Genomic DNA, 20,079 nt, shown 5'->3' with positions numbered 1-20,079 from the left:
GAACGGCGTGGCGGAACGGATGAACCGGACGTTGGTGGAGTGTGCGCGCTGCATGTTGGAGCATGCCGGGTTGTCGAAGGGTTACTGGGGTGAAGCGGTGGTGACAGCCACGTTCCTCCGGAACCGGTGTCCGACACGCGCCATTAGCCACGACAAGTCGCCGCACCAAGTTTGGACGGGAAAGAAGCCACTGCTGGCGAACCTCAAGGTGTTTGGTTGCCACGCGTACGTGCTGGTCCCGAAGGCGAAGCGGGCCAAGTTTGACGCCCGGTCGGTGCGTTGCCGGTGCCTGGGGTACTCGGAGCATATCGGTTTGAAGAGATCGAAAGCGGTCGCGTGTTGGTGAGCCGCGACGCGCAGTTCATGGAAGACGTCTTCGACGGTGGGAGACGCAAATATGCTTCGAAGGAGGTGGTGATTGGTCTTCCAGATGAAGACGATGAAGATGCCACGGATGAAGAGACTCCGTCCGAATCGGATGAGGACGGCAGTGAGGATGAGGCTGCGCGGGATGAAGACTTCGAACCCGGCAGCAAGCGACACCCGCGGACGCAGTCAGAAGAAGCCGTGGAGGTGCCGAGGGCCAAGCGATATGCGCCGCAGAATGGACGTTCGACGCTGGATGAGATGTCTGCGGCGGCCCAAGAGTCAAGATTTTGAGGCTGCGTACGTCGTGGATTCAGTGGGAGAGATGCCGACTACGTTCAAGTCGGCGATGGAATCCAGCGACGCAGCCAAGTGGAAGGAAGCATGCGACTCGGAGTACGACTCGCTGCTCAAGAACAAGACGTGGAAGTGGTGCCACTGCCGAAGGGACGCAAGGCCATCGGCAACAGATGGGTGTTTCGCGTGAAGGAGAACCAGGCTGGAGAGGTCGAACGGTTCAAGGCGCGTCTGGTGGCCAAGGGGTTCTCGCAGAAGTACGGCATCGACTACGACGAGACCTTCGCTCCAGTGGCCAAGTTCACGTCGATCCGGGCCGTGCTGAGTTTGGCCGCCAAGTATGGTCTCAAGCTGCATCAGATGGATGTGAAGACGGCGTTCCTGAATGGCGGCTTGGACGAAGAGATCTACATGGTGCAACCGGACGGCTACGTCGATGAAGACCACCCGGACTACGTGTGCAAGCTGAAGCAGTCATTGTACGGGTTGAAGCAGTCGCCGCGCATGTGGAACAAGACCATCGACGAGTTCATGCTGAAGCTGGGGTTCACCAAGTGCGAGTCCGACCATTGCGTCTACGTGAAACGCGACGGACACAGCATGATCTTCGTGGTCATCTACGTGGACGACCTGATCCTGGCCAGCAACGACGACGAGCTGATGGAGTCGACCAAGCGCACTCAGCAAACGGTTCGAAATGACAGACCTCGGCGAGCTTACGTACTTCCTCGGCATGGAGATCAAGAACGACTTGGAGTCCGGCAAGGTGACGATGCGGCAGACCAAGTTCTCAAGTCGATCCTGAGCAAGTTCGGCATGCAGGACAGCAAACCCGTGAAGACGCCGCAGGATCCAGGACTTAAGTTGACCAAGAACATGTGCGAGGGTGGCTGCAAGCATGAAGACACGATGAAGAACGTGCCGTATCGGAGTGCTGTCGGCGCGTTGATGTACCTGATGGTGGCGACGCGTCCGGACCTGGCTGCTGCAGTAGGCGTGCTGAGTCAGTTCGCCGCCGACCCGTGTCCCACACTGGCAAGCCCTCAAGCGTGTGCTCCGGTATCTGCAAGCCACGCCCACGCATGGCATCGAGTTCTCGAAGGGTGACGGCTGCGGAGTTGTGTGGCTACTCGGACGCAGACTGGGCTGGTGACATCGAATCGAGAAGAAGTACAAGCGGCTACGCGTTCATGATGAACGGCGGGTGCATCAGCTGGAGGAGCAAGAAGCAGCGGACGGTGGCGCTGTCATCTACAGAGGCGGAGTACATGGCGCTGTCAGAGGCGACGCAGGAGGCGGTGTGGCTCAAGGTGTTTCTGCGCGAGCTCGGCGAAATGGCAAGCGATGAAGCAATCAAGATCTACGAGGACAACCAAGGCTCCATCGCGTTGGCCAAGAACCCGGAGTTCCACAAGCGCACCAAGCACATCGACATTCGCTACCACTTCGTGCGTGAGAAGGTGGAAGACGGTCAGATGGTGTTGGAGTACTGCTCGACGAAGGACATGCTGGCCGACATCATGACGAAGGCAATCACTTCTGTGCAGTTCGAAGTTCTGCGACACAAGCTGGGGATCCAAGGTGCAGCCGACGTCGAGTCGCGTGGGAATGTTGTTAAGGGATCGCCTCGACCAGCTGCGGTGTACCAGTAAGGTACCGGTGTGACCTTCACTCAGTGGTGCCGCCATCATTCGTGTGATGATGGGACGAGGATTACGGGACGCTGATGATGGGACGAGGGTAACAGGACGCTGATGATGGGACGCGTGGGTACAAGATTGTGGGTACAGGATGGGCATCTACGTGGCACTCGCTGATTGGCTGAAGGACCTTCTATCCAGTTAGGAATCCAGTAGAGTGTATCCACCAGGAATATCCAGTAGGCTTAGAGGTAGCACGCAGTTCGCGAACTAAGGACCTAAATCAATCACTTTGCATTCTGACATCAAGTGCTCAAACGACCTTTACTTTTGACATCAGCATGAAGCTGGTCTCAAGCGACGCCATGACCAAGTTGGACGCGCCATTTCGCGAGGCTGTCGGTGCACTCATGCACTTGATGACATCGACTCGCCCGGACATTGCGTTCGCTGTCGGCTACGTGTCACGCTTCATGGAGAACCCGCAAGTCGAGCACTGGATTGCGGTCAAGCGCATCTTCCGCTACCTTCAAGGGACCAAGTCGTACGGACTCCGCTTCTCGCCAGGCAAAGACATCGACTTTCAAGGTTACTCGGATGCCGACTGGGCTGGTGATCTTAGTGATCGCAAGTCTACGTCGGGCTACCTGTTCCAAGTCGCCGGCGGACCGATCTCATGGGGTTCCAAGAAGTAGTCAAGTGTGTCGCTATCGACAAGAGAGGCCGAGTACATCGCACTGAGTTTGGCGATTCAAGAAGGCAAGTGGGTGCACAAGCTGCTGTGCGAGATCCTGGTTGCTGCAGGCGGAATCACGCCCGAGTTGAAGATTTTCGAAGACAACCAGTCGTGCATCAAGATGACCAAGAACCCCGTGAACCATGGCCGCGCCAAGCACATCGACATCAAGTACCATCACATCCGCGACGAAGTCAAGCGCGGCGAAGTGATCGTCCAGTACTGCGAGACTGCCACCATGCTGGCCGACATCATGACCAAGGGACTTGCCGGACCACGCCACAAGGACTTGACGGCTGCGCTCGGCGTTCACGCGTGTTCGCATTGAGGGGGCGTGTTGCAGGGTACTGAACCTTGGTACACTGTACCAGTTCCGAGGTACCCGAACCGGTTAACCGAACCGGTCCAATACGACCACACGTTGATTAGACGAGTAGGTTGATTGGACGAGTAGTGTAGAATGATGGTTGATTAGACGCACTAGTTGATAGGACGCACGGCCGCGTGTCTTTAGCACTAGCCTAGGGTGTAAGCTCCAACAATCCAATCACTTCTGAATTTCGATTCAACCCCCCAAGTGACCTTCTTCGCCTCGCCCCAAGCCTCGGCGGTGTCTACGACCAAGTCTACAAGTGCAAGATCCCAGTACGACCTTCTTCAGCCATGAGTTTGGATCGTGAGAAGCCATTCTAAATTATCGTAGTTATCCCTTTGAGCTACATGACTCGGTATGTACATGACCTGTATGTCCTGTTTATCATTATACCACTCGTGAATGTCTTTTAATCGAATCGACGAGTCTTTTCCTTAGCCTTCTTTCTTATAAGAGGGCCTTAGGTGAGATGAAACCTGTTTCAGGATCACAATATAGTTCTTTCAGTAGATCTTCCATAGTTTTGCTCAATATGAAAAGATCTCAACGTTCTCCTAAGCTGATCTTAAATCGAAAGAGGCGACGTAGATATGCCATCAGGGCCTACCTGTAGCTTATCGTAATAATAGTTCATAGCTGTTTTCGTTTGACTATACGTCATCATTGAGTGTTGGTTCCTTGAATCGATATGCGGTCCTTCATAACGGATTTAAACTTATCAGGGGTTAGTTCCTTAATATTTTGCGATCTTTGAATAAAAGGAAGGTCGTTTGAGCACTAGATGTCAGAATGCAAAGTGATTGATTTAGGTCCTTAGTTCGCGAACTGCTTGCTACCTCTAAGCCTACTGGATATTCCTGCTGGATACACTCTACTGGATTCCTAACTGGATAGAAGGTCTTCAGCCAATCAGCGAGTGCCACGTAGATGCCCATCCTGTACCCACAATCTTGTACCCACGCGTCCCATCATCAGCGTCCCGTAATCCTCGTCCCATCATCACACGAATGATGGCGGCACCACTGAGTGAAGGTCACACCGGTACCTTACTGGTACACCGCAGCTGGTCGAGGCGATCCCTTGACAACATTCCCACGCGACTCGACGTCGGCTGCACCTTGGATCCCCAGCTTGTGTCGCAGAACTTCGAACTGCACAGAAGTGATTGCCTTCGTCATGATGTCGGCCAGCATGTCCTTCGTCGAGCAGTACTCCAACACCACCTGACCGTCTTCCACCTTCTCACGCACGAAGTGGTAGCGAATGTCGATGTGCTTGGTGCGCTTGTGGAACTCCGGGTTCTTGGCCAACGCGATGGAGCCTTGGTTGTCCTCGTAGATCTTGATTGCTTCATCGCTTGCCATTTCGCCGAGCTCGCGCAGAAACACCTTGAGCCACACCGCCTCCTGCGTCGCCTCTGACAGCGCCATGTACTCCGCCTCTGTAGATGACAGCGCCACCGTCCGCTGCTTCTTGCTCCTCCAGCTGATGCACCCGCCGTTCATCATGAACGCGTAGCCGCTTGTACTTCTTCTCGATTCGATGTCACCAGCCCAGTCTGCGTCCGAGTAGCCACACAACTCCGCAGCCGTCACCCTTCGAGAACTCGATGCCATGCGTGGTCGTGGCTTGCAGATACCGGAGCACACGCTTGAGGGCTTGCCAGTGTGTGGGACACGGGTCGGCGGCGAACTGACTCAGCACGCCTACTGCAGCAGCCAGGTCCGGACGCGTCGCCACCATCAGGTACATCAACGCGCCGACAGCACTCCGATACGGCACGTTCTTCATCGTGTCTTCATGCTTGCAGCCACCCTCGCACATGTTCTTGGTCAACTTAAGTCCTGGATCCTGCGGCGTCTTCACGGGTTTGCTGTCCTGCATGCCGAACTTGCTCAGGATCGACTTGAGAACTTGGTCTGCCGCATCGTCACCTTGCCGGACTCCAAGTCGTTCTTGATCTCCATGCCGAGGAAGTACGTAAGCTCGCCGAGGTCTGTCATTTCGAACCGTTTGCTGAGTGCGCGCTTGGTCGACTCCATCAGCTCGTCGTCGTTGCTGGCCAGGATCAGGTCGTCCACGTAGATGACCACGAAGATCATGCTGTGTCCGTCGCGTTTCACGTAGACGCAATGGTCGGACTCGCACTTGGTGAACCCCAGCTTCAGCATGAACTCGTCGATGGTCTTGTTCCACATGCGCGGCGACTGCTTCAACCCGTACAATGACTGCTTCAGCTTGCACACGTAGTCCGGGTGGTCTTCATCGACGTAGCCGTCCGGTTGCACCATGTAGATCTCTTCGTCCAAGCCGCCATTCAGGAACGCCGTCTTCACATCCATCTGATGCAGCTTGAGACCATACTTGGCGGCCAAACTCAGCACGGCCCGGATCGACGTGAACTTGGCCACTGGAGCGAAGGTCTCGTCGTAGTCGATGCCGTACTTCTGCGAGAACCCCTTGGCCACCAGACGCGCCTTGAACCGTTCGACCTCTCCAGCCTGGTTCTCCTTCACGCGAAACACCCATCTGTTGCCGATGGCCTTGCGTCCCTTCGGCAGTGGCACCACTTCCACGTCTTGTTCTTGAGCAGCGAGTCGTACTCCGAGTCGCATGCTTCCTTCCACTTGGCTGCGTCGCTGGATTCCATCGCCGACTTGAACGTAGTCGGCATCTCTCCCACTGAATCCACGACGTACGCAGCCTCAAAATCTTGACTCTCTTGGGCCGCCGCAGACATCTCATCCAGCGTCGAACGTCCATTCTGCGGCGCATATCGCTTGGCCCTCGGCACCTCCACGGCTTCTTCTAGTGACTGCGTCCGCGGGTGTCGCTTGCTGCCGGGTTCGAAGTCTTCATCCCGCGCAGCCTCATCCTCACTGCCTTCCTCATCCGATTCGGACGGAGTCTCTTCATCCGTGGCATCTTCATCGTCTTCATCTGGAAGACCAATCACCACCTCCTTCGAAGCATATTTGCGTCTCCCACCGTCGAAGACGTCTTCCATGAACTGCGCGTCGCGGCTCACCAACACGCGACCGCTCTCGATCTCTTCAAACCGATACGCTTTCTCGTGCTCCGAGTACCCCAGGAACCGGCAACGCATCGACCGAGCGTCAAACTTGGACCGCTTCGCCTTCGGGACCAGCACGTACGCGTGGCAACCAAACACCTTGAGGTTCGCCAGCAGTGGCTTCTTTCCCGTCCAAACTTGGTGACGAAGTAGCGCTTGCCACCAAACGTAGACGTCTGCATGGGGCCGCACACATCGCTGTGAACCACTTCCAGCACTTGCTTCGCACGGTTTGGAGACGACTTCATGTAGCTCACTCGCGTTTGCTTGCCGAGTGAGCATCCGTCGCACAGCTCCCACTGCTTCACCGACGTCATGTCGATGCCAGAGCCGTAGCCCTTCTTGACGATGGCGTCTAGACCGCCATGGCCAATGTGACCAAGTCGAAGGTGCCAGAGGTACGACGTGGTGTCCCCTTTGCGATCCTTCGAGCTTGCCACATTGGCCTCGTCAGGCATCACCGGTGTCATGCTCAGCTTGAACAGCCCTTTGCCTTCGCGAGCGCCGAGCTTCCACTTGAGACCCTTCGTCTCCGTGAAGCACCCGTCGCTCTCGAACGTCACAGGCCCGACGTCCTTGGTGAATCTGCCGACGGAGAACAGGTTGCGCGACAACTTGGGAATGTGCCACACATTCGTGAGCACACCCTTCTTGACGCCGCGCGGGGTCTGCATCTTCATCACGATGTCGCCTCTCCCGATCGCTTGCACCACACCGTCGTCCGCGAGATGCACGTCCACCGGCGAGATCTTCTTGTAGTTCCTCATGAACTTCTTGGAACTGGTCATGTGCTGCGTCGCACCCGAGTCGACCAGCCACACCTCATTCGACTTGGTGGTGTTGCTCCCACCACCAACCGAGAAGAGGAAGTCGCCAGAGTCGTCCTCACTCTGCGCGACGTTCGCTCGCTGCGGCCTCTGCCGCTCCGCGTTCTCGCGGATTCGCACAGGACACTTGGCGATCCAATGTCCTTGCTCCCCACAGTAGTGGCAGGCGCTGGCCTTGTTGGCGGTCGCCTGCCGTCCCTTGCGCTTGCCGTTGTCGCTTGTCATGAACGCTTGGCCTTGACCGTGCGCGGCTCCGTCGACGCCGCCACCTTGCTCCTTGCGCTTCATGTCCTCATGCAGCAGCCGAGCCGTCACGAGTTCCCACGACAGCGAGTCGGCTCTCGACTCCAACGCCGTGATGAGGAACTGGTACGACTCGCTGAGACTCCCAAGAAGCGTGATCACCAAGTCATCCTCGCTGACCGGAGCGCCCACTGCGTCGAGCTGCTCCGCCAGAGTCTTGATCTTGTTGATGTGCTCCAGCACATCATCACCTTCCGCCATCATCGTCGTGAAGAAACGTCGACGAAGGAAGAGCTTGTTGGCCAAACTCTTCTTCTCGAAGTGTCCTTCCAGTTTTGACCATGCATCGTACGCATCCTTCGCCGAACGCACCAGCGGCAGCTGCGAATCTTCCATCGCGAGACAGATGATCGCCAGCGCCTTGCGAGACTTCCTCTTGAACGTCGTTTGGTCCAGCGTAGTGGCGCAGTGCTCCAGCTTGATCTCTCCACTTGTCACTTCCCACAGGTCTCGTTCCTCGAGCACCATCGCCATCTTGAACTTCCACGTGTGGAAGTTGGTTCCGTCGAACTTGTTGATGCGAGAGGTCGTGGTCGAGGCGGCGTCCATGGCGAAAGCGTAGTCGGAGTCTTCAGCAGGGAAAACGGGGCTTGGGCTCATAACCAAAAGTAAAGGTCGTTTGAGCACTTGATGTCAGAATGCAAAGTGATTGATTTAGGTCCTTAGTTCGCGAACTGCTTGCTACCTCTAAGCCTACTGGATATTCCTGCTGGATGCACTCTACTGGATTCCTAACTGGATAGAAGGTCCTTCAGCCAATCAGCGAGTGCCACGTAGATGCCCATCCTGTACCCACAATCTTGTACCCACGCGTCCCATCATCAGCGTCCCGTAATCCTCGTCCCATCATCAGCGTCCCGTAATCCTCGTCCCATCATCACACGAATGATGGCGGCACCACTGAGTGAAGGTCACACCGGTACCTTACTGGTACACCGCAGCTGGTCGAGGCGATCCCTTGACAACATGAATGCCCTTAGCGGATAGTTTGAAATATACCTTTCCATCGATGATCCACTTATCCTTCTCAACCTTACACTCATTATCAGGGACGTAGCAGACGTCGGTTTTGCTCGATAAACTAATCATAGCATTACCACAATACTCCTCCTTGAACAAACCAGGGGTTCTTCATCGAAATCCGCATTCTTCTCGCTATCATCCCTCGGGAGCCATTCCTACTTATGCTCGTTGAAATGATCAATGGGGTCGGGTTCGATGAGTGATGGGAATGGGGTCTCATGCAATCATAATATAATTGAAGGATACGTAGCTTAGCGAGCTGATAGATGACGATAGATAGATGTATCGGCCTTTTGAGCTTAAGGCGACGTTTGTCCTCGCTGAGTCCAACCGTTCCATCCGTGAACTCAGTCAGGTTGTTATGAGTGAAGTGCTCGATCGCCTTGTTAATAACTTTTGGATCAGATTCATAGCTTACTTCCATATGTTTACTCATATCGATTCCAGAGGACGAAAGCTGCGTTTTCCAACCAACTTCATCATATCAGCGATCATAGCGTTGCTTTTATCACCATCATCCCCTCTACGCACATCAGAAACTTGCTCCATGAATCATTTGAACGGACGATGACTATGAGCCTTGATGAAGCTATATACATTTTGTAAGCCATGATTTAGATACCACTTGAGTAGAGGTGGTTAGATTAAAAGTTTCTCACCAAAGTAGCTTCCAATGAGCTTTCGCCCAACCTTAGCCTTGTATTTCCCACGCGACCCATCGAGGTCTTACATATTCTGACCAATTATCTCAGCTGTGGGTTTGATCTCAACATTCTTGAAATGGGGGTCATTTCACTGAAATACTCTTTCAGGTGCTTTGGAGTCTCGATACTACCTTCGAGGAAACCAAAGATCTTATCGTTATTGATGTCATCTATGATACCATCATAAACTTCGATAGTGGTTAGTCGCCCACAAGGCATCTCATTGCCAAGACACGACAGACAGAGGGCATTAACATCGTAGCCGGTGATTTTCTTACAAAGCTTGCCATCGCGAATGGCCGTCTTGTTGCGCTTCGCGTAGCCATTGAAGATGACTGATGGACCACTGGCGATATGGACTTTCATCTTACGATAGATATCGGACTGCTCATTGAGAATACTAATCGATTGCATTGAATTCGATCAGCTTCTTGTATATGAAAGCCTTCACGTTCCTTTTCCTCGTCTTGCTTGATATAGCCTAAGTATCGATGTTCAGGGAGGTTGAATGCTTCAGCTGGCTTCTTAGCCTGGAAAATGAGCTTGATCATCTCATACATAACCTTTTCACTCAAACCTGGTAGACACACACACCGTCAAGGAACATATCGAGATCGAAACGCTCGAATAGCTCACGTTGTGCCTTGATAGCCCGCCTTGGTGAATGGAACGACGTCTAGGTTATTGTACCAAATGAACAGGTCCTTGATTGACTTCATTCCATAGCGCTGCCGAAAACCTCGTACGCGAGCATACGCTTCATCCTTGATATGCTGCTTACGAAGTTTGCAGTAGAAAGCGTGGCCGCCATGATGAACTGGGCAGAGGAAGTGGACAAGAATTTCGCAATATCCCTATTTTCATGTTTTGTGTGTGCTACAAAGCGTATTCCAGCTGAATTGATCGTCGAAACATGTTCGCTCACGTATATGACAATAGCAAGGTCGATGAAGAGGCTGATAAGCTTCGAAAACAGCAGTCCAAGAAAAATAGACCATAGAGTTATTTGAACTGCCTAAGCCAAGGCAGGTGGTAAGCTTGGCTGATTCTATTACCCTCTGAGAAATAGTCTTCCTCAAGCTGGCTGCGCTCAACATTAGATTGTCTTGACTCCCATGTAGGCCTTGTTGATGAATCTGAGATTGTCTTGACTCTCCCATGTAGGCTCGTCGTATCACGTCCACTTGACACGCACGATATTTCAGCTTGCGTGATGATATTTTATTGTGCTCTAAGATTCGCTCAGCATCACAGGTCTGTCCGCTTTCGAATGGTGCGTCAGTCTTCTGAGTATTGAATAGTTTGATCTCATTCGGACTCTTGTAGAGCGCATGGCCGTTTTCCATCGAATCTGAATTCTATAACCATCGAGACCGACGATCTCATAGCCGGTTTCGCTCCATCGCGTGTTATCTTATCAAATACACCTTTAGAGAGACGATATAGTACTGTAGTACCTACTCTTCTATCATTCTCCATACGTTCGGCTAATTCTCGATCATGGTCCAGATCTTTGCATCTGACTGTACTTTTGACTTGAATAAGTGTCATCTTGATGGCGGTGTGATAAATGTTGTTGTAGTAAGATATTAAGCTTGCGAAAACCCTTTCTGTCAAGGGTCGATTCATGCGAAGTAGTCGCATTTTCATCGTTCAGTCGAAACGCTCAATCTTACCCATCGTATCGTGGTCTCCTGTGTCATCTTTGACGAATTGTTTGATTCCACCTAAAACAGCGACTGTCTCCTTGTTTTGAAGGATCTTCGCGAAACATAAGCGAGCGTTGATATTGATAGCTGCTTAGATAGTCGCCTTCTTCCAGAAGGTAAGACCCATTTGCCATGAGTTTGGATCGTGAGAAGCCATTCTAAATTATCGTAGTTATCCCTTTGAGCTACATGACTCGGTATGTACATGACTTGTATGTCCTGTTTATCATTATACCACTCGTGAATGTCTTTTAATCGAATCGACGAGTCTTTTCCTTAGCCTTCTTTCTTATAAGAGGGCCTTAGGTGAGATGAAACCTGTTTCAGGATCACAATATAGTTCTTTCAGTAGATCTTCCATAGTTTTGCTCAATATGAAAAGATCTCAACGTTCTCCTAAGCTGATCTTAAATCGAAAGAGGCGACGTAGATATGCCATCAGGGCCTACCTGTAGCTTATCGTAATAATAGTTCATAGCTGTTTTCGTTTGACTATACGTCATCATTGAGTGTTGGTTCCTTGAATCGATATGCGGTCCTTCATAACGGATTTAAACTTATCAGGGTTAGTTCCTTAATATTTTGCGATCTTTGAATGCCCTTAGCGGATAGTTTGAAATATACCTTTCCATCGATGACCCACTTATCCTTTTCAACCTTACACTCATTACCAGGGACGTAGCAGACGTCGGTTTTGCTCGATAAACTAATCATAGCATTACCACAATACTCCTCCTTGAACAAACCAGGGGTTCTTCGATCGAAATCCGCATTCTTCTCGCTATCATCCCTCGGGAGCCATTCCTACTTATGCTCGTTGAAATGATCAATGGGGTCGGGTTCGATGAGTGATGGGAATGGGGTCTCATGCAATCATAATATAATTGAAGGATACGTAGCTTAGCGAGCTGATAGATGACGATAGATAGATGTATCGGCCTTTTGAGCTTAAGGCGACGTTTGTCCTCGCTGAGTCCAACCGTTCCATCCGTGAACTCAGTCAGGTTGTTATGAGTGAAGTGCTCGATCGCCTTGTTAATAACTTTTGGATCAGATTCATAGCTTACTTCCATATGTTTACTCATATCGATTCCAGAGGACGAAAGCTGCGTTTTCCAACCAACTTCATCATATCAGCGATCATAGCGTTGCTTTTATCACCATCATCCCTCTACGCACATCAGAAACTTGCTCCATGAATCATTTGAACGGACGATGACTATGAGCCTTGATGAAGCTATATACATTTTGTAAGCCATGATTTAGATACCACTTGAGTAGAGGTGGTTAGATTAAAAGTTTCTCACCAAAGTAGCTTCCAATGAGCTTTCGCCCAACCTTAGCCTTGTATTTCCCACGCGACCCATCGAGGTCTTACATATTCTGACCAATTATCTCAGCTGTGGGTTTGATCTCAACATTCTTGAAATGGGGGTCATTTCACTGAAATACTCTTTCAGGTGCTTTGGAGTCTCGATACTACCTTCGAGGAAACCAAAGATCTTATCGTTATTGATGTCATCTATGATACCATCATAAACTTCGATAGTGGTTAGTCGCCCACAAGGCATCTCATTGCCAAGACACGACAGACAGAGGGCATTAACATCGTAGCCGGTGATTTTCTTACAAAGCTTGCCATCGCGAATGGCCGTCTTGTTGCGCTTCGCGTAGCCATTGAAGATGACTGATGGACCACTGGCGATATGGACTTTCATCTTACGATAGATATCGGACTGCTCATTGAGAATACTAATCGATTGCATTGAATTCGATCAGCTTCTTGTATATGAAAGCCTTCACGTTCCTTTTCCTCGTCTTGCTTGATATAGCCTAAGTATCGATGTTCAGGGAGGTTGAATGCTTCAGCTGGCTTCTTAGCCTGGAAAATGAGCTTGATCATCTCATACATAACCTTTTCACTCAAACCTGGTAGACACACACCGTCAAGGAACATATCGAGATCGAAACGCTCGAATAGCTCACGTTGTGCCTTGATAGCCCGCCTTGGTGAATGGAACGACGTCTAGGTTATTGTACCAAATGAACAGGTCCTTGATTGACTTCATTCCATAGCGCTGCCGAAAACCTCGTACGCGAGCATACGCTTCATCCTTGATATGCTGCTTACGAAGTTTGCAGTAGAAAGCGTGGCCGCCATGATGAACTGGGCAGAGGAAGTGGACAAGAATTTCGCAATATCCCTATTTTCATGTTTTGTGTGTGCTACAAAGCGTATTCCAGCTGAATTGATCGTCGAAACATGTTCGCTCACGTATATGACAATAGCAAGGTCGATGAAGAGGCTGATAAGCTTCGAAAACAGCAGTCCAAGAAAAATAGACCATAGAGTTATTTGAACTGCCTAAGCCAAGGCAGGTGGTAAGCTTGGCTGATTCTATTACCCTCTGAGAAATAGTCTTCCTCAAGCTGGCTGCGCTCAACATTAGATTGTCTTGACTCCCATGTAGGCCTTGTTGATGAATCTGAGATTGTCTTGACTCTCCCATGTAGGCTCGTCGTATCACGTCCACTTGACACGCACGATATTTCAGCTTGCGTGATGATATTTTATTGTGCTCTAAGATTCGCTCAGCATCACAGGTCTGTCCGCTTTCGAATGGTGCGTCAGTCTTCTGAGTATTGAATAGTTTGATCTCATTCGGACTCTTGTAGAGCGCATGGCCGTTTTCCATCGAATCTGAATTCTATAACCATCGAGACCGACGATCTCATAGCCGGTTTCGCTCCATCGCGTGTTATCTTATCAAATACACCTTTAGAGAGACGATATAGTACTGTAGTACCTACTCTTCTATCATTCTCCATACGTTCGGCTAATTCTCGATCATGGTCCAGATCTTTGCATCTGACTGTACTTTTGACTTGAATAAGTGTCATCTTGATGGCGGTGTGATAAATGTTGTTGTAGTAAGATATTAAGCTTGCGAAAACCCTTTCTGTCAAGGGTCGATTCATGCGAAGTAGTCGCATTTTCATCGTTCAGTCGAAACGCTCAATCTTACCCATCGTATCGTGGTCTCCTGTGTCATCTTTGACGAATTGTTTGATTCCACCTAAAACAGCGACTGTCTCCTTGTTTTGAAGGATCTTCGCGAAACATAAGCGAGCGTTGATATTGATAGCTGCTTAGATAGTCGCCTTCTTCCAGAAGGTAAGACCCATTTGCCATGAGTTTGGATCGTGAGAAGCCATTCTAAATTATCGTAGTTATCCCTTTGAGCTACATGACTCGGTATGTACATGACCTGTATGTCCTGTTTATCATTATACCACTCGTGAATGTCTTTTAATCGAATCGACGAGTCTTTTCCTTAGCCTTCTTTCTTATAAGAGGGCCTTAGGTGAGATGAAACCTGTTTCAGGATCACAATATAGTTCTTTCAGTAGATCTTCCATAGTTTTGCTCAATATGAAAAGATCTCAACGTTCTCCTAAGCTGATCTTAAATCGAAAGAGGCGACGTAGATATGCCATCAGGGCCTACCTGTAGCTTATCGTAATAATAGTTCATAGCTGTTTTCGTTTGACTATACGTCATCATTGAGTGTTGGTTCCTTGAATCGATATGCGGTCCTTCATAACGGATTTAAACTTATCAGGGGTTAGTTCCTTAATATTTTGCGATCTTTGAATGCCCTTAGCGGATAGTTTGAAATATACCTTTCCATCGATGATCCACTTATCCTTCTCAACCTTACACTCATTATCAGGGACGTAGCAGACGTCGGTTTTGCTCGATAAACTAATCATAGCATTACCACAATACTCCTCCTTGAACAAACCAGGGGTTCTTCGATCGAAATCCGCATTCTTCTCGCTATCATCCCTCGGGAGCCATTCCTACTTATGCTCGTTGAAATGATCAATGGGGTCGGGTTCGATGAGTGATGGGAATGGGGTCTCATGCAATCATAATATAATTGAAGGATACGTAGCTTAGCGAGCTGATAGATGACGATAGATAGATGTATCGGCCTTTTGAGCTTAAGGCGACGTTTGTCCTCGCTGAGTCCAACCGTTCCATCCGTGAACTCAGTCAGGTTGTTATGAGTGAAGTGCTCGATCGCCTTGTTAATAACTTTTGGATCAGATTCATAGCTTACTTCCATATGTTTACTCATATCGATTCCAGAGGACGAAAGCTGCGTTTTCCAACCAACTTCATCATATCAGCGATCATAGCGTTGCTTTTATCACCATCATCCCCTCTACGCACATCAGAAACTTGCTCCATGAATCATTTGAACGGACGATGACTATGAGCCTTGATGAAGCTATATACATTTTGTAAGCCATGATTTAGATACCACTTGAGTAGAGGTGGTTAGATTAAAAGTTTCTCACCAAAGTAGCTTCCAATGAGCTTTCGCCCAACCTTAGCCTTGTATTTCCCACGCGACCCATCGAGGTCTTACATATTCTGACCAATTATCTCAGCTGTGGGTTTGATCTCAACATTCTTGAAATGGGGGTCATTTCACTGAAATACTCTTTCAGGTGCTTTGGAGTCTCGATACTACCTTCGAGGAAACCAAAGATCTTATCGTTATTGATGTCATCTATGATACCATCATAAACTTCGATAGTGGTTAGTCGCCCACAAGGCATCTCATTGCCAAGACACGACAGACAGAGGGCATTAACATCGTAGCCGGTGATTTTCTTACAAAGCTTGCCATCGCGAATGGCCGTCTTGTTGCGCTTCGCGTAGCCATTGAAGATGACTGATGGACCACTGGCGATATGGACTTTCATCTTACGATAGATATCGGACTGCTCATTGAGAATACTAATCGATTGCATTGAATTCGATCAGCTTCTTGTATATGAAAGCCTTCACGTTCCTTTTCCTCGTCTTGCTTGATATAGCCTAAGTATCGATGTTCAGGGAGGTTGAATGCTTCAGCTGGCTTCTTAGCCTGGAAAATGAGCTTGATCATCTCATACATAACCTTTTCACTCAAACCTGGTAGACACACACACCGTCAAGGAACATATCGAGATCGAAACGCTCGAATAGCTCACGTTGTGCCTTGATAGCCCGCCTTGGTGAATGGAACGACGTCTAGGTTATTGTACCAAATGAACAGGTCCTTGATTGACTTCATTCCATAGCGCTGCCGAAAACCTCGTACGCGAGCATACGCTTCATCCTTGATATGCTGCTTACGAAGTTTGCAGTAGAAAGCGTGGCCGCCATGATGAACTGGGCAGAGGAAGTGGACAAGAATTTCGCAATATCCCTATTTTCATGTTTTGTGTGTGCTACAAAGCGTATTCCAGCTGAATTGATCGTCGAAACATGTTCGCTCACGTATATGACAATAGCAAGGTCGATGAAGAGGCTGATAAGCTTCGAAAACAGCAGTCCAAGAAAAATAGACCATAGAGTTATTTGAACTGCCTAAGCCAAGGCAGGTGGTAAGCTTGGCTGATTCTATTACCCTCTGAGAAATAGTAAAAGGAAGGTCGTTTGAGCACTTGATGTCAGAATGCAAAGTGATTGATTTAGGTCCTTAGTTCGCGAACTGCTCGCTACCTCTAAGCCTACTGGATATTCCTGCTGGATACACTCTACTGGATTCCTAACTGGATAGAAGGTCTTCAGCCAATCAGCGAGTGCCACGTAGATGCCCATCCTGTACCCACAATCTTGTACCCACGCGTCCCATCATCAGCGTCCCGTAATCCTCGTCCCATCATCAGCGTCCCGTAATCTTCGTCCCATCATCACACGAATGATGGCGGCACCACTGAGTGAAGGTCACACCGGTACCTTACCGGTACACCGCAGCTGGTCGAGGCGATCCCTTGACAACATTCCCACGCGACTCGACGTCGGCTGCGCCTTGGATCCCCAGCTGGTGTCGCAGAACTTCGAACTGCACAGAAGTGATCGCCTTCGTCATGATGTCGGCCAGCATGTCCTTCGTCGAGCAGTACTCCAACACCACCTGACCGTCTTCCACCTTCTCACGCACGAAGTGGTAGCGAATGTCGATGTGCTTGGTGCGCTTGTGGAACTCCGGGTTCTTGGCCAACGCGATGGAGCCTTGGTTGTCCTCGTAGATCTTGATTGCTTCATCGCTTGCCATTTCGCCGAGCTCGCGCAGAAACACCTTGAGCCACACCGCCTCCTGCGTCGCCTCTGACAGCGCCATGTACTCCGCCTCTGTAGATGACAGCGCCACCGTCCGCTGCTTCTTGCTCCTCCAGCTGATGCACCCGCCGTTCATCATGAACGCGTAGCCGCTTGTACTTCTTCTCGATTCGATGTCACCAGCCCAGTCTGCGTCCGAGTAGCCACACACAACTCCGCAGCCGTCACCCTTCGAGAACTCGATGCCATGCGTGGTCGTGGCTTGCAGATACCGGAGCACACGCTTGAGGGCTTGCCAGTGTGTGGGACACGGGTCGGCGGCGAACTGACTCAGCACGCCTACTGCAGCAGCCAGGTCCGGACGCGTCGCCACCATCAGGTACATCAACGCGCCGACAGCACTCCGATACGGCACGTTCTTCATCGTGTCTTCATGCTTGCAGCCACCCTCGCACATGTTCTTGGTCAACTTGAGTCCTGGATCCTGCGGCGTCTTCACGGGTTTGCTGTCCTGCATGCCGAACTTGCTCAGGATCGACTTGAGAAACTTGGTCTGCCGCATCGTCACCTTGCCGGACTCCAAGTCGTTCTTGATCTCCATGCCGAGGAAGTACGTAAGCTCGCCGAGGTCTGTCATTTCGAACCGTTTGCTGAGTGCGCGCTTGGTCGACTCCATCAGCTCGTCGTCGTTGCTGGCCAGGATCAGGTCGTCCACGTAGATGACCACGAAGATCATGCTGTGTCCGTCGCGTTTCACGTAGACGCAATGGTCGGACTCGCACTTGGTGAACCCCAGCTTCAGCATGAACTCGTCGATGGTCTTGTTCCACATGCGCGGCGACTGCTTCAACCCGTACAATGACTGCTTCAGCTTGCACACGTAGTCCGGGTGGTCTTCATCGACGTAGCCGTCCGGTTGCACCATGTAGATCTCTTCGTCCAAGCCGCCATTCAGGAACGCCGTCTTCACATCCATCTGATGCAGCTTGAGACCATACTTGGCGGCCAAACTCAGCACGGCCCGGATCGACGTGAACTTGGCCACTGGAGCGAAGGTCTCGTCGTAGTCGATGCCGTACTTCTGCGAGAACCCCTTGGCCACCAGACGCGCCTTGAACCGTTCGACCTCTCCAGCCTGGTTCTCCTTCACGCGAAACACCCATCTGTTGCCGATGGCCTTGCGTCCCTTCGGCAGTGGCACCACTTCCCACGTCTTGTTCTTGAGCAGCGAGTCGTACTCCGAGTCGCATGCTTCCTTCCACTTGGCTGCGTCGCTGGATTCCATCGCCGACTTGAACGTAGTCGGCATCTCTCCCACTGAATCCACGACGTACGCAGCCTCAAAATCTTGACTCTCTTGGGCCGCCGCAGACATCTCATCCAGCGTCGAACGTCCATTCTGCGGCGCATATCGCTTGGCCCTCGGCACCTCCACGGCTTCTTCTAGTGACTGCGTCCGCGGGTGTCGCTTGCTGCCGGGTTCGAAGTCTTCATTCCGCGCAGCCTCATCCTCACTGCCGTCCTCATCCAATTCGGACGGAGTCTCTTCATCCGTGGCATCTTCATCATCTTCATCTGGAAGACCAATCACCACCTCCTTCGTAGCATATTTGCGTCTCCCACCGTCGAAGACGTCTTCCATGAACTGCGCGTCGCGGCTCACCAACACGCGACCGCTCTCGATCTCTTCAAACCGATACGCTTTCTCGTGCTCCGAGTACCCCAGGAACCGGCAACGCACCGACCGGGCGTCAAACTTGGACCGCTTCGCCTTCGGGACCAGCACGTACGCGTGGCAACCAAACACCTTGAGGTTCGCCAGCAGTGGCTTCTTTCCCGTCCAAACTTGGTGCGGCGACTTGTCGTGGCTAATGGCGCGTGTCGGACACCGGTTCCGGAGGAACGTGGCTGTCACCACCGCTTCACCCCAGTAACCCTTCGACAACCCGGCATGCTCCAACATGCAGCGCGCACACTCCACCAACGTCCGGTTCATCCGTTCCGCCACGCCGTTCAGCTGTGGCGTGTACGGCGGCGTGAACTTCTGCACGATACCACGGTCGCTGCAGAACTTGGCCATCTCGCGCGAAGTGTACTCGCCACCGTTGTCGCTCCGGAGCGTTTTCACGCTTGCCGGTCTGCGTTTCAGCCAACGCAACGAACTCAGCGAACTTGGCGGCCACCTCCGACTTGTTCCGCATCAAGTACACCACACAGAAGTGCGACTTGTCGTCGATGAACGTGACGAAGTAGCGCTTGCCGCCAAACGTAGACGTCTGCATGGGGCCGCACACATCGCTGTGAACCACTTCCAGCACTTGCTTCGCACGGTTTGGAGACGACTTCATGTAGCTCACTCGCGTTTGTTTGCCGAGTGAGCATCCGTCGCACAGCTCCCACTGCTTCACTGACGTCATGTCGATGCCAGAGCCGTAGCCCTTCTTGACGATGGCGTCTAGACCGCCATGGCCAATGTGACCAAGTCGAAGGTGCCAGAGGTACGACGTGGTGTCCCCTTTGCGATCCTTCGAGCTTGCCACATTGGCCTCGTCAGGCATCACCGGTGTCATGCTCAGCTTGAACAGCCTTTGCCTTCGCGAGCGCCGAGCTTCCACTTGAGACCCTTCGTCTCCGTGAAGCACCCGTCGCTCTCGAACGTCACAGGCCCGACGTCCTTGGTGAATCTGCCGACGGAGAACAGGTTGCGCGACAACTTGGGAATGTGCCACATTCGTGAGCACACCTTCTTGACGCCGCGCGGGGTCTGCATCTTCATCACGATGTCGCCTCTCCCGATCGCTTGCACCACACCGTCGTCCGCGAGATGCACGTCCACCGGCGAGATCTTCTTGTAGTTCCTCATGAACTTCTTGGAACTGGTCATGTGCTGCGTCGCACCCGAGT

The 20,079-nt window shown here is 51.3% G+C and overlaps 6 protein-coding genes across 6 annotated transcripts; 2 read left to right on the top strand and 4 right to left on the bottom strand.

Moving 5' to 3' along the window:
- Window positions 1-1,745: 1,745 nt before the first annotated feature.
- Window positions 1,746-2,315, top strand: IUM83_18012 (RxLR effector candidate protein; the record flags this gene model as incomplete). Its single annotated transcript, XM_067942985.1, has 1 exon — window positions 1,746-2,315. The coding sequence occupies one exon, from the start codon at window positions 1,746-1,748 to the stop codon at window positions 2,313-2,315; it is 570 nt and encodes a 189-aa protein (XP_067795933.1).
- Window positions 2,316-2,644: 329 nt separating this feature from the next.
- On the top strand, window positions 2,645-3,367 carry IUM83_18011 (Integrase catalytic core protein; the record flags this gene model as incomplete). The annotated part of the gene is made up of 2 exons (XM_067942984.1): window positions 2,645-2,984; window positions 3,060-3,367. 2 exons carry the CDS (start codon window positions 2,645-2,647, stop codon window positions 3,365-3,367), a joined length of 648 nt encoding a protein of 215 aa, XP_067795964.1.
- A 1,091-nt stretch (window positions 3,368-4,458) lies between these two features.
- Window positions 4,459-5,028, bottom strand: IUM83_18010 (RxLR effector candidate protein; the record flags this gene model as incomplete). Its single annotated transcript, XM_067942983.1, has 1 exon — window positions 4,459-5,028. One exon carries the CDS (start codon window positions 5,026-5,028, stop codon window positions 4,459-4,461), a length of 570 nt encoding a protein of 189 aa, XP_067795937.1.
- A 279-nt stretch (window positions 5,029-5,307) lies between these two features.
- IUM83_18009 (Copia proteinlike) lies at window positions 5,308-8,164 on the bottom strand (the record flags this gene model as incomplete). Its single annotated transcript, XM_067942982.1, has 3 exons — window positions 5,308-5,941; window positions 6,016-6,661; window positions 6,715-8,164. 3 exons carry the CDS (start codon window positions 8,162-8,164, stop codon window positions 5,308-5,310), a joined length of 2,730 nt encoding a protein of 909 aa, XP_067795878.1.
- Window positions 8,165-16,852: 8,688 nt separating this feature from the next.
- On the bottom strand, window positions 16,853-19,733 carry IUM83_18008 (Retrovirus-related Pol polyprotein from transposon TNT 1-94; the record flags this gene model as incomplete). Its single annotated transcript, XM_067942981.1, has 2 exons — window positions 16,853-19,313; window positions 19,384-19,733. The coding sequence occupies 2 exons, from the start codon at window positions 19,731-19,733 to the stop codon at window positions 16,853-16,855; spliced, it is 2,811 nt and encodes a 936-aa protein (XP_067795879.1).
- A 14-nt stretch (window positions 19,734-19,747) lies between these two features.
- On the bottom strand, window positions 19,748-20,059 carry IUM83_18007 (Transposon-encoded protein; the record flags this gene model as incomplete). The annotated part of the gene is made up of 1 exon (XM_067942980.1): window positions 19,748-20,059. The coding sequence occupies one exon, from the start codon at window positions 20,057-20,059 to the stop codon at window positions 19,748-19,750; it is 312 nt and encodes a 103-aa protein (XP_067795881.1).
- Window positions 20,060-20,079: the final 20 nt, after the last annotated feature.

The sequence above is a fragment of the Phytophthora cinnamomi genome (genome assembly GCF_018691715.1).
Source record: "Phytophthora cinnamomi strain GKB4 chromosome Unknown Contig18, whole genome shotgun sequence".
Lineage (NCBI taxonomy): Eukaryota > Oomycota > Peronosporomycetes > Peronosporales > Peronosporaceae > Phytophthora > Phytophthora cinnamomi.
This window is presented reverse-complemented; position numbering and strand designations above follow the sequence as displayed.